This window comes from Salvelinus namaycush, chromosome 22 (assembly GCF_016432855.1).
Source record: "Salvelinus namaycush isolate Seneca chromosome 22, SaNama_1.0, whole genome shotgun sequence".
Lineage (NCBI taxonomy): Eukaryota > Metazoa > Chordata > Actinopteri > Salmoniformes > Salmonidae > Salvelinus > Salvelinus namaycush.
The window spans coordinates 10055475-10069114 of NC_052328.1; the positions used below are offsets into that span (position 1 = coordinate 10055475).

At 44.8% G+C, this 13640-nt stretch overlaps 1 protein-coding gene across 3 annotated transcripts in view; it reads left to right on the forward strand.

Moving 5' to 3' along the window:
* The window catches only part of LOC120017539 (cytoplasmic polyadenylation element-binding protein 3-like), a 69439-nt gene that overhangs the window by 21686 nt on the left and 34113 nt on the right, over nucleotides 1-13640 (forward strand). For 2 of the 3 annotated variants that reach the window (XM_038960367.1, XM_038960368.1), the window contains exon 3: nucleotides 108-261. In XM_038960367.1, coding sequence (XP_038816295.1) covers nucleotides 108-261 — 154 coding nt within the window. The remainder of the gene's footprint in view (nucleotides 1-107; nucleotides 262-13640) is intronic. The other variant, XM_038960369.1, reaches the window with a different exon arrangement.

Sequence of the window (13640 nt, forward strand, 5' to 3'; positions counted from 1 at the left end):
CGTCTTAAATAACTTTCACAGTGTCCAATAGTAGGGATGTTGTTATGCTCTACTTTGATAACCAGCAGATAAGATGTCTAACCTCTGACCCCTCTCTTCTCTTGCAGGACCGGAATCGGCCCTTTGATGCATTTAGCTTGCACTCTTTGGAGAATTCCTTAATGGATATGATAAGGACTGATCATGACAAAGGTAAACCACACCTTGCTGGTGGCCCACCAATGAGTGTCGCTGATATTATATGGAGGAATCATTTTGCAGGTTAGGAATATTCATACATCTATGTTTTTTATTTTAGGCTTCATGGGAATCATCTTTTGATAGAACTTTATTGACATTTTTTGTTTTTGCACTATTTGCCTTTATCACCAATACAATCTAGTTTTTGCGATCGTACGTTTTATACGATAAATTAACCACTGGCCTAACCTGCAAAATCGGACACAATTTTCTTGCACTCTGTGTATGGTGTATGCTTTTTTTGATATTCCTTACAAGCTGCTTCTGCATTTTCTTCTGACTTTAATCAAATACTCATGATTACATTTTTGCTTCTGTTTCCCGGGTTAATATTGTGGTCGGTCACATGTAAAAAAATATATTTATATTGATGGCACTTGTGTCATGGTATATTGCAATGTTTTGAGTGACCGTGTGTGATTGATTGTTCACGTGTGTGTGTGCTCCTTTGCGTGCCTTTTTGAAGGTGTGTCTGTTTGCGTGTGAACCATTTATTTATTACTACCGGAATCATTGACAGACTTTTATTTGGTGCCGTTATGGCACAGTGACGGTTCTAGTCAGATTGTATTTGTTCCTGTTATTAAGTTGGGAGGAAGGATGTTGGAGAAAGTGAAATTGGTATGAACCCGAGCTAAAGTTACCCCTTATAGGCTTCTCCTCTGCCGGATGACCATAACATTTGAGTCAAACTCATTTGGGGTCAAAGAAATGGGTTCAAATGTGTCTGTTGGATTGCTGGGAACATACGAGTAAAATGCAACTCTAAAGGCTGGCATAGAGATTCTTTGATACAAAGAAATATCAAAGCAATTATTCCAATGCCTTATTTCCGAGAAACACAAAGGTAGCCCTTGGTCTACCTTTATCTGAGCAGAGAGAGTTCACTGTGAAAAGCAACATGTGGTTTTGTCATGGAGAGACTCTCCAAATTCTTTGAACAACACATGTTTGTCACATTGTATGTCGCAGACTCAGATTCCTTGGGATAATTCTGTTAGTTCACATGCCTATTATGAGAACTGACTCCATTGCGTTCAGATCCCTATTGTTCAGATCCCCACTGAAAATTCCCATTATTAAAGTGGCTGGAGTTGAGTCAGTATGTTGGCAGCGGCCGCTAAATGTTAGTGGTGGCTGTTTAACAGTCTGATGGCCTTGAGATAGAAGCTGTTTTTCAGTCTCTCGGTCCCTGCTTTGATGCACCTGTACTGACCTCGCCTTCTGGATGATAGCGGGGTGAACAGGCAGTGGCTTGGGTGGTTGTTGTCCTTGATGATCTTTATGGCCTTCCTGTGACATCGGGTGGTGTAGGTATCCTGGAGGGCAGGTAGTTTGCCCCCGGTGATGCGTTGTGCAGACCTCACTACCCTCTGGAGAGCCTTACGGTTGTGGGCGGAGCAGTTGCCGTACCAGGCGGTGATACAGCCCGACAGGATGCTCTCGATTGTGCATCTGTAGAAGTTTGTGAGTGCTTTTGGTGACAAGCCGAATTTCTTCAGCCTCCTGAGGTTGAAGAGGCGCTGCTGCGCCTTCTTCACAACGCTGTCTGTGTGGGTGGACCAATTCAGTTTGTCCGTGATGTGTACACCGAGGAACTTAAAACTTTCCACCTTCTCCACTACTGACCCGTCGATGTGGATAGGGGGGTGCTCCCTCTGCTGTTTCCTGAAGTCCACAATCATCTCCTTTGTTTTGTTGACGTTGAGTGTGAGGTTATTTTCCTGACACCACACTCCGAGGGCCCTCACCACCTCCCTGTAGGCCGTCTCGTCGTTGTTGGTAATCAAGCCTACCACTGTAGTGTCATCCGCAAACTTGATGATTGAGTTGGAGGCGTGCATGGCCACGCAGTCGTGGGTGAACAGGGAGTACAGGAGAGGGCTCAGAACGCACCCTTGTGGGGCCCCAGTGTTAAGGATCAGCGGGGTGGAGATGTTGTTACCTACCCTCACCACCTGGGGGCGGCCCGTCAGGAAGTCCAGGACCCAGTTGCACAGGGCGGGGTCGAGACCCAGGGTCTCGAGCTTGATGACGAGTTTGGAGGGTACTATGGTGTTAAATGCTGAGCTGTAGTCGATGAACAGCATTCTCACATAGGTATTCCTCTTGTCCAGATGGGTTAGGGCAGTGTGCAGTGTGGTTGCGATTGCGTCGTCTGTGGACCTATTGGGTCGGTAAGCAAATTGGAGTGGGTCTAGGGTGTCCGGTAGGGTGGAGGTGATATGGTCCTTGACTAGTCTCTCAAAGCACTTCATGATGACGGAAGTGAGTGCTACGGGGCGGTAGTCGTTTAGCTCAGTTACCTTAGCTTTCTTGGGAACAGGAACAATGGTTGCCCTCTTGAAGCATGTGGGAACAGCAGACTGGGATAAGGATTGATTGAATATGTCCGTAAACACACCAGCCAGCTGGTCTGCACATGCTCTGAGGACGCGGCTGGGAATGCCGTCTGGGCCTGCAGCCTTGCGAGGGTTAACACGTTTAAATGTTTTACTCACCTCGGCTGCAGTGAAGGAGAGCCCGCAGGTTTTGGTAGCGGGCCGTGTCAGTGGCACTGTATTGTCCTCAAAGCGAGCAAAAAAGTTATTAAGCCTGTCTGGGAGCAAGACATCCTGGTCCGCGACAGGGCTGGTTTTCTTTTTGTAATCCGTGATTGACTGTAGACCCTGCCACATACCTCTTGTGCCTGAGCTGTTGAATTGCGACTCAATTTTGTCTCTGTACTGGGACTTAGCTAGTTTGATTGCCTTGGGGAGAGAATAGCTACACTGTTTGTATTCGGTCATGTTTCCGGTCACCTTGCTCTGGTTAAAAGCAGTGGTTCGCGCTTTCAGTTTCACGTGAATGCTGCCGTCAATCCACGGTTTCTGGTTTGGGAATGTTTTAATCGTTGCTGTGGGTACGACATCGTCAATGCACTTTCTAATGAACTCGCTCACCGAATCAGCATATTCGTCAATGTTGTTTTTGGATGCAATGCGGAACATATTCCAATCCGCGTGATCGAAGCAGTCTTGAAGCGTGGAATCAGATTGGTCGGACCAGCGTTGAACAGACCTGAGCGAGGGAGCTTGTTGTTTTAGTTTCTGTTTGTAGGCTGGAAGCAACAAAATGGAGTCGTGGTCAGCTTTTCCGAAAGGAGGGCGGGGGAGGGCCTTATATGCGTCGCGGAAATTAGTGTAACAATGATCCAAGGTTTTACCAGCCCTGGTAGCACAATCGATATGCTGATAGAATTTAGGGAGTTTTGTTTTCAGATTGGCCTTGTTAAAATCCCCAGCTACGATGAATGCAGCCTCAGGGTGTGTGGTTTCCAGTTTACAAAGAGTCAGATAAAGTTCGTTCAGGGCCATCGTTGTCTGCTTGGGGGGGGGATATATACGGCTGTGATTATAATCGAAGAGAATTCCCTTGGTAGATAATACGGTCGACATTTGATTGTGAGGAGTTCTAGATCAGGTGAACAGAATGACTTGAGTTCCTGTATGTTGTTATGATCACACCACGTCTCGTTAATCATAAGGCATACCCCCCCGCCCCTCTTCTTACCAGAAAGATGTATGTTTCTGTCGGCGCGATGCGTGAAGAAACCAGCTGGCTGCACCGACTCCGTTAGCGTCTCTTGAGTTAGCCATGTTTCCGTGAAGCAGAGAACGTTACAATCTCTGATGTCCCTCTGGAATGTTACCCGTGCTCGGATTTCATCAACCTTATTGTCAAGAGACTGGACATTGGCGAGTAGTATGCTAGGGAGTGGAGCGCGATGTGCCCGTCTCCGAAGCCTGACCAGGAGACCGCTACGTTTGCCCCTTTTACGGCGTCGCATAGGGTCGCCGGCTGGGATCAGATCCGTTGTATTGGGTGGAAGGCAAAACACTGGATCCGTTTCGGGAAAGTCATATTCCTGGTTGGAACGATGGTGAGTTGACGTTGCTCTTATATTCAGTAGTTCCTCCCGACTGTATGTAATGAAACCTAAGATTACCTGGGGTACCAATGTAAGGAATAACACATAAAAAAACAAAATACTGCATATTTTCCAAGGAACGCGAAGCGAGGCGGCCATCTTGGTCGGCCGCATGAAAAATGTGTGAATTGACTTAAAATCCAGTGATATACACTCCAAATTGTGTTATGGTTAGAGGAGAACACTTACCTTTTACCAAGGCGGAGATGAGTGGCAGAGACCGAGGCGGAGCATTGGACGCACCTATTCAGGCTACAAATGTAGGCCTAATGACAATCTCAGAATTTCATTACAATACATGTGAAGGTGTTTTATGACCGCTGTGTCTTTTTAATTCATCAAATTGCGGCTGCACAGTGCATTGTTTGGATGCTGGAATTATTTTGTGAGTGGACGACCGTTCATGGGTAGCATGGGAAGTGATTGACAATCAGATGAGAGCCTCATGACTGTTTCGTGTTTATGCCAATGCCACATTAAAAGGTAATAGATGTTAAGTGGTATGACAAATCTTTACTAGGCCCGCAGTGATCATATGAAATTAATAGGGATTCTATGATTACACCTAGGCTATGAAAAACACTTGTACGGGTTTCTTGTCCCAGGCAGAAATTACAACTATTTTCACCCCTGCTTGCACTTTGCTTATCCATTCCCTGTGTTATTATCTCAAAGTGATGCTGACTCAATGTTGCTGTTGCAGTCATTTAGCTGTGGCGCTACGCCACGCCAAAAATAATTGCAAAAAAATATGGAACATGAATGAAAAGAAAAAAATCTCCTCAGGCGCATTTTGAAGATGCTAGAACAGTCCACATTTACTTTTCCTCAGCAAACAAAACGAGTAATGAATAGAAAAATCAGGCAACCCTATAGTAGAATAGTTTATCTATTTACGTAGTCGGCTTCTTGTTTTTTTTCCTATGCAAGAAAAATGCTCCTCGAGGCGAGTTCAAGTTATGAGCGATAGGGAGGGGAACGTGCATGACAGTCAATGCACAACAATTGTTGCAATCGCTGGGAAAACAGCAGTTTTAATTGTTAGTTTATTTATTTATTTCTCAACTCCTAAATATTAGCGAACTACACCATTTTAAACCCAGGTTTTTTAGAAGCAACATAGCCTCCGCAGAGTCCCCAAAAACCGGATGTTCTGCTTTTCGAGGGAAATGGAAAGAGAGCCTGTGACCCAACTTCCGCTTTTGGATGTTAACAAGGCGACACTCCATCTTCACTCTTCCTCCACATTTACTAGATTGATTGAACAGTGCAGAAGAGAACCTCCTCGTCAAGACCAGAATGTAGGAGATCTAGTTCAGGCGTTTATTTTACGCCCGCTATGTTAGGCTGTCAGCAGTATGGTTAGCAGCAGCATAGTTAACACTTAGCAATTAGCTGTGAGTGCATAGGGGAAAGTGGGACTAAATGTAACAGGGTCAATTGTAGGGTAACTTGGGGGTGAAACGCCACCATACCTCAATCATTTTTCTTTTTACTTAAAAATTGTGAAACAGATTACATTTTTTGTAGAGCAAGAGTAGTGGCAACCAGGAAAAGTGTTGGGGGTGACATGAAGTGGTTTCTGTGAGAAGTACAGGAAGGGGTCTCATTACCCCGGGTGGCAGGTTACCCTAGCAGGTAGGCCTACATTATATTCACTGTTTATGCAAGTTTTTTTGGACTAAAATGAATCAATAGGATGCTAACCAGTTAACATATAATAATTGGGATCTAGCTAATGATTATCCCAATGAGGTAAATGCATATAGGCAACCCCATGCGTCAGCCTATTTATTTATAGTCGCTATGCTGCATCATTTGGGCTACAGATGATAATGCTTCTTGCTAATAGCATACCTGATAATATGGACCATGCAATCATTTCTGGATGTGGAAATATACCTGCTGGAGCGAGTGCTACGGGTGGGTGTTACTATGGTGACCAGTGAGCTGAGATAAGGCGGGGCTTTACCTAGCGAAGACTTATAGATATAACCCGGAGCCAGTGGGTTTGGCAACGAATATGTAGCGAGGGCCATTTGAATTCATTTTGGAGTAGAATGTCCTTTTTAAAAACTCACCAGAACTGAGCTTCTCAGTCCTTCCAATGTTCTCGTTGACAAATTAATCGAACACACCACCCCACTAAACTGTCATGCTTGCCGTCACTAATTGTTCTTTCAAAGACATTTCTGTAATACCTAGCATTTTAATCCTGATTCAAAAAAAGTTTTATTAGTCACATGCGCCGAATTCAACACGTTACACCTTACAGTGAAATGCTTGCTTACGAGCCCCTAACCAACAATGCAGTTTCAAAAAATACACATAAGAATAAGAGAAAAGTAACAAGTAATTAAAGAGCAGCAGTGAAATAACAATAGTGAGACTATATCTAGGGTGGTACCAATACAGAGTCAATGTGTGGGGCCACCGGTTATTTGAGGTAGTATGTACATGTAGGTAGAGTTATTAAATTGACTATGCATAGATGACAAGAGTGTAGCAGTGGCGTAAAGAGGGGATGAGGGGGGTGGAGGGCACTGCAAATTTTCTGGGTAGCTATTTGACAAAATGTTCAGGAGTCTTATGGCTTGGGGTTAGAAGCATCTTGGACCTAGACTTGGCGCTCCGGTACTGTTTGCTGTGCAATAGCAGAGAGAACAGTCTATGACTAGGGTGGCTGGGGTCTTTGACAATTTTTAGGGCCTTCCTCTGACACCGCCTGGTATAGAGGTCCTGGGTGACGGGAAGCTTGGCCCCAGTGATGTACTGGGCCGTTCGCACTACCCTCTGTAGTGCCTTGTGGTCGGAGGCCGAGCAGTTGCCATACCAGGCAGTGATGCAACCAGCCAGGATGCTCTCGATGGTGCAGCTGTAGAACCTTTTTGAGGATCTGAGGACCCATGCCAAATATTTTCAATCTTCTGAGGGGGAATTGGCTTTGTCGTGCCCTCTTCATGACTGTCTTGGTGTGCTTGGACCATGTTAGTTTGTTGGTGATGTGGACACCTGAAGCTCTCAACCTGCTCCACTGCAGCACCACTCGATGAGAATGGGGGCGTGCTCGGTCCTCTTTTTCCTGTAGTCCACAATAATTTCCTTTGTTTTGATCACGTTGAGGGAGAGGTTGTTGTCCTTGCACCACACGGCCAGGTCTCTGACCACCTCCTTATAAGCTGTCTCGTTGTTGTCAGTGATCAGGCCTACCAATGTTGTGTCGTCGGCAAACTTAATGATGGTGTTGGAGTCGTGCCTGGCCTTGCAGTCATGAGTGAACCGGGAGTACAGGAGGGGACTGGGCACGCACCCCTGAGGGGCCCCTGTGTTGAGGATCAGCGTGGCGGATGTGTTGTTACCTCTCCTTATCACCTTGTGGCGGTCCCTCAGGAAGTGCAGGATCCAGTTGCAGAGGGAGGTGTTTAGTCCCAGGGTCCTTAGCTTATTGATGAGCTTTGAGGGCACAATGGTGTTGACCGCTGAGCTGTAGTCAGTGAATAGCATTCTCACATAGGTTTTCCGTTTGTCCAGGTGGGAACGGGCAGTGTGAAGTGCAATGGAGATTGCATCATCTGTGGAAGTCACTTGCCAGTTGGTCAGCGCATGCCCGGAGTACACGTCCTGGTAATCCGTCTGGCCCTGCGGACTTGAGAATGTTGACCTGTTTAAATGTCTTACTCACATCGGCTGTGGAGAGCGTGATCACATAGTCTTCCGGAACAGCTGGTGCTCTCATGCATGTTTCAGTGTTATTTGCCTCGAAGCAAGCATAGAAGTAGTTTAGCTCGTCTGGTAGGCTCGTGCCACTGGGCAGCTCGGCTGTGTTTTCCCTTGTAGTCTGTAATGGTTTGCAAGTCCTGCCACATATGACGAGAGTCAGAGCCGGTGTAGTACGATTCAATCTTAGTCCTATATTGACGCTTTGCCTGTTTGATGGTTTGTAAGAGGGCATAATGGGATTTCTAATAAGCTTGCGGGCTCCTTGAAAGCGGCAGCTCTAGCCTTTAGCTCCATGCGAATGCTGCCTCTAATCCATTGCTTCTGGTTGGAGTATGTACTGTGGGGATGACATCATCGATGCACTTATTGATGAAGCCAATGACTGATGTGGTGTACTTCTCAATGCCATTGGAGGAATCGCGGAACATATTCCAGTCTGTGCTAGAAAAACAGTTCACCACTTTTTTTTATTGATCTAGTCACTGGTGCTTCCTGCTTAAATTTTTGCTTGTAAGCAGGAATCAGGAGGATAGAATTATGGTCAGATTTGCCAAATGGAGGGCGAGGGAGAGCTTTGTATGCGGAGTACAGGTGGTCCAGAGTTCTTTTTCCTCTGGTTGCACATTTAACATGCTGATAGAAATTTGGTAAAATGGATTTAAGTTTCCCTGCATTAAAGTCCTCGGCTGCTAGAAGTGTCGCCTCTGGGTGAGCGTTTTCTTGTTTGCTTATGGCGGAATACAGCTCATTCAATGCTGTCTTAGTGCCAGCCTCTGACTGTGGTGAGTGTTGTTTGGGATTACGATCACATGCGTTGAGTGTGTATGGAGGAGGAAACTGTGTGAGGAATGAGAGGGCATGCAGGGGTGTGTGATGAGAATGGGGGGTTAGACAAGGGGAGTGAATGTGAACCACCCTCTGTCTGGCGGTGAGAAGGGCAAGCCTCTATAGAGTTGACTGTGTTTGTAGAGGAGTCAGTCCAGAGACTCAGTCCAGGGGGAGGGAAAGGGAGAGGAGTGGGTGCCACTGACTGCCACTCAATTCTTGTGATCCTCTCCAACTCCTGAATGCTGATTTTAATCCGATCGGAATGGCGTGCATGGGGAATTTACGCTCTGTTTTGAAAGGGAGCAGGCAGGTCTGGGATGGCCTGAACAAACAGGCCCGCTGAGCTCAAGTGTGTAGAGTAAGGGTTAGAGTTAGACCTCCACCGCTCCATAGACTGACTGGCATATACTGCCACATGCAAATCAGCCGCTCTATTCAAAGCATTCATGTCCACACACATCTGCTGCTCTGCTGTTCTGCCTCACATGGCCTTTCAAATGTGACTGTATGCCTCAGCTACGAATAGACTCCATTGTCAATTTGTGTGCGTTTTAATCAACTTGAGCTTTTGAAAATGGTATGTTATGGGTTTAAAAGGTATTTAGTGATGTTTGAATTACCATAAATGTCAGCAGTGCGTAGAAACATGTAGCCTCGTAATAACCAATAGGCCTGCTGTTTGTTTCGAACAAGCTAAAGAGTTTAGCCATTTATACGACTGACTTTCATAGAATAAAATAATCAGCTCTTGATTGTGTGTGTGGGAGAGGGTCATTCTGGGTTGTGTGTGGGGTGATGTGGACATTTGCATTGGTTGGATGGAGACTTAAGCAAGTGTGTAGGCTTATTTGACAGATGGGGTCAGTTGCTGTGTAGGACTACATGCTAAAAGAATGGCATCTATGCTGTGGTTGATGAATGAAACGAGTCTTCGAACTGTAAATACACATCTCAACTAGTTTAAGCTCTCCCGTCTCTCTAACTTGAGTACAGATCTATTGAGCAACGCTGTTTGTCTTAGTGTGTTTGTTAATTACAAATCAATAGATAATAAAATGGGCGGCAAGAGTAAGGTTTTATCGAGAGGGAAGCTCGAACTTCAGAGTAGTCAGATGGAGACAGAGCAGTGAAGGCGTCTTTTGGGTCAAAGAGATGTCTCACAGCCTGACCCTGAGGTAAAAGGTCACCCAGACCTTCAGGCTCTCTTGGCCAGGCTGACCGATAACCTGAACTTTACCTAGTCCAGTCAAATGTAGGCTAGGCTACCTCAAATATGCACCTATAATCATTTGCTCTATCACTGACGACAATAGAGGATGTCTCTGCACTTTAAACAGTCTGCAATCATTCTTGGGAGATGAGATAACGTTCTTAGCTTTGTTGGAAGTGGTAAAGGTTAGACACACACACGGACCATTAGCTTAGTTTAGCCTTTGTCCATCCAGCCACTACTAGTACAGTAGTCGATGTGAGAATTTGTATTCTGTGGGCCTTTCGTTGAGGGTATTATGTTCTTTGTAGGGAAATAAGTCTCTTAACTCTCATTTCAAGAACATCTAGTGTAAATAAAGCTGTCATTTTCATCCTTTGAGCTTTTCAGACAGTTGGAGCCGTTGCATTTCATTGCCAGTAGCCTAAGTGTGAGACTCCGTCCTCGAGCCTGGAGGTGTTTTTGTCAGCAGGGTTAACACTTCCACACCTCCCCGTTGACTTGCCATTCCTCCGCATAGCTGCTGCTTGGGCTTTTTCCAAAGGCAGTCGTTGAGGAGCTTTAATAGATTATTTAATGTGGAGCGGAGGGTAAAAAAACGTGGCTACGGCAGAGTCGGGGAGAACTGCAGGTGTAAGGCAGTTGCTGATGAGCTCCGCATGGAATCTAGAGGAAGGTTAACCCTTTGTGACGTAGAAGTCCGTCACTGGCCGCGGGCAGCATTTGGTTCTTCAACGCACACACGCATTCATCACTCCTCCCTGCGCCATTTTAAGATAAGTTAACAATGTGGGTCGACACACAAATTAACTTCTGTCTTAGTGCATACATTTCACACTTATGTCAATGTTCATATTTGAGATATACAATATAAATTATACTTATCAATGTTGTGGATGAGCGCATTGTTTGTTTGTTCTGTTCCTCTCTCTCTCCATCTCTGTAGCTTCCGGGTATGCTGGAAAAGGACCCGAGCTAAGGGAATTGGGCTGGCTTTATAGTGCCTGTCCCAAATGGCTCATTAATGCATATGGGCATATTGAAAGATATTGTCAGTAGTGATGTAATGTTGTAAATGTTATGTTGTGATATTGTTTAAAACCGTGTTGCAATGTATATCCTTTAGTATGTTTAGTTAATGGAAAATGTAGGTTTGTATTGTTAATTGCTTAATTAATTAGGGTTAATTGTTCTGAGGGGAGGGGCTAGCCCTACAAAAGGAGCCTCTCTTTCAGTTCATGGAGAGGCATTTTGGATCGAGCTGTGGATGGGGCAGCATTGTTTTTAAGCTGTTCCATAAGGTAGACGTTGATGGCAGTACTGTTGTTTTTTTGTTCCGGAATCACTTGTAAATAAACACCTTTGCACAGAAGAACTTTTGCGGCTCCGTCATCTTTTTATTTTGATAGAGGTTAGGTTATCCAGTTTAGCCTTCTGGCCTACTCTACGTGACACCCTTTAAGATCGTAATATGCTGTACAACACTTCTCTAAATGCAGCCGCACGAAAACCAGTCAATTTAGGCTAAACCAAACACACCTAGCCTTTCTAAAAAAAAATATATATGTTTTTAAGGGTTAGTCTTAATATAGATCAGAGGTGGTTTGGAGAGATGAGGACACTAGTCTATTACTCTGACCAGTTCCCCAAGTAGTATGCAGCAGGTACTGTGTGTACTCTAGCCAGTCCAGTGCTGTAACTGTGTTTTTTGTTTTTTTACTTGGTCCTGGGGATCCAAAGGGATGCACATTTTAGTTTTTGCCTTAGCACTACACCTGATTCAAAATCATCAAAGCTTGATGATGAGTTGATCAATTGAATTACATGTGTAGTGCTAAGGCAATAAACTCCCCAGGACTAGGATTAAGAAATACTGCTCTAACCCAGGGCTATCAAATCTCATTTTGACCCTGGGGCAGCATTCAGTCTTCAACGAGGTCCAGAGGGCCGCACTGAAAATGTGTTATAATTTCACGGCGTCAAAATTAGAAAAGAAACCACTGCCTTTTTGGAATTTCCGATGCTCCCTGACGGTCTAGCTTTAATTTCAGTGATTATTAATGAGCTGGACACAGTCAAGAAACTGAATGACTATAGGGCCTTTATCATTTCTCTCTCTTTTTTATATATAGTTGTGTGTGTGTGTGTGTGTAATCTCCATAGACAAACATTGGCAGTAGAATGACCTTACTGAAGAGCTCAGTGACTTTCAACGTGGCACCGTCATAGGATGCCACCTTTCCAACAAGTCAGTTTATCAAATTTCTGCCCTGCTGGAGCTTCCCCGGTCAACTGTAAGTGATGTTATTGTGAAGTGGAAACTTCTAGGAGCAACAAAGGCTCAGCCATCAAGTGGTAGGCCACACAAGCTCACAGAACGGGACCGGCGACAGTTGAAGCGCCCATTGCGAAAAACTTATCTGTCCTAGGTTGTAACGCTCACTACCAAGTTCCTAACTGCCTCTGGAAGCAACGTCAGCACAAGAACTGTTCGTCGGGAGCTTCATGACATGGATTTCCATGGCCGAGCAGCCGCACACAAGCCTAAGATCACCATGCGCAATTCCAAGTGTCGGCTGGAGTGGTGTAAAGCTTGCCGCCATTGGACTCGCATTCTCTGGAGTGATGAATCGCGATTCACCATCTGGCAGTCCGTCGGACGAATCTGGGATTGGCGGATTGCCAGGAGTACGCTATCTGCCCCAATGCATAGTGCCAACTGTACATTTTGGTGTAGGAGGAATAATAGTCTGGGGCTGTTTTTTTATTGTTCAGGCCCCTTAGTTCCAGTGAAGGGAAATCTTAACGCTACAGCATACAATTACATTCTAGATGATTCTGTGATTCCAACTTTGTGGCAACAGTTTGGGGGAGGCCCTTTTCTGTTTCAGCATGACAATTCCCCCGTGCACAAAGCGAGGTCCATACAGAAATGGTTTGTTGAGATTGATGTGGAATAACTTGACTGGCCTGCACAGAGTCCTGACCTCAACGCCATCCAACATCTTCGGGATGAATTGAAACGCCGAATGCAAACGAGGCCTAACTGCCCAACGTCAGTGCCCGACCTCACAAATGCTCTTGTGGCTGAATGGAAGCAAGTCCCTGCAGCATTCTTCCAGCATCTAGTGGAAAGCCTTCCCAGAAGAGTGGGGGCTGTTATTGCAGCAAAAGGGGGAGCAACTCCATTTTAATGCCCATGATTTTGGATTCAGAAGTTTGACGAGCAGGTGTCCACATACTTTTGGTCATGGTATTTTTATATATATATTTTAACTTTTTTTTGGTTACTGCATGATTCCATGTGTGTTATTTCGTAGTTTTCATGTAGAAAATAGTAAACAATTTAATAATATATACACTACCATTAAAAAGTTTGGGGTCACTTAGAAATGTCCTTGTTTTTGAAAGAAAAGCTATTTTTTTGTACATTAAAATAACATCAAATTGATAATTTTGTTGTAAATGATTATTGTAGCTGGAAATGGCAGATTTTTTTCAGTATTAATATACTATATATATGAATATCTTCATAGGCGTACTGAGGCCCATTATCAGCAACCATCACTCCTGTGTTCCAATGGCACGTTGTGTTAGCTAATCCAAGTTTATAATTTTAAAATGCTAATTGATCATTAGAAAACCCTTTTGCAATTGTTAGCACAGCTGAAA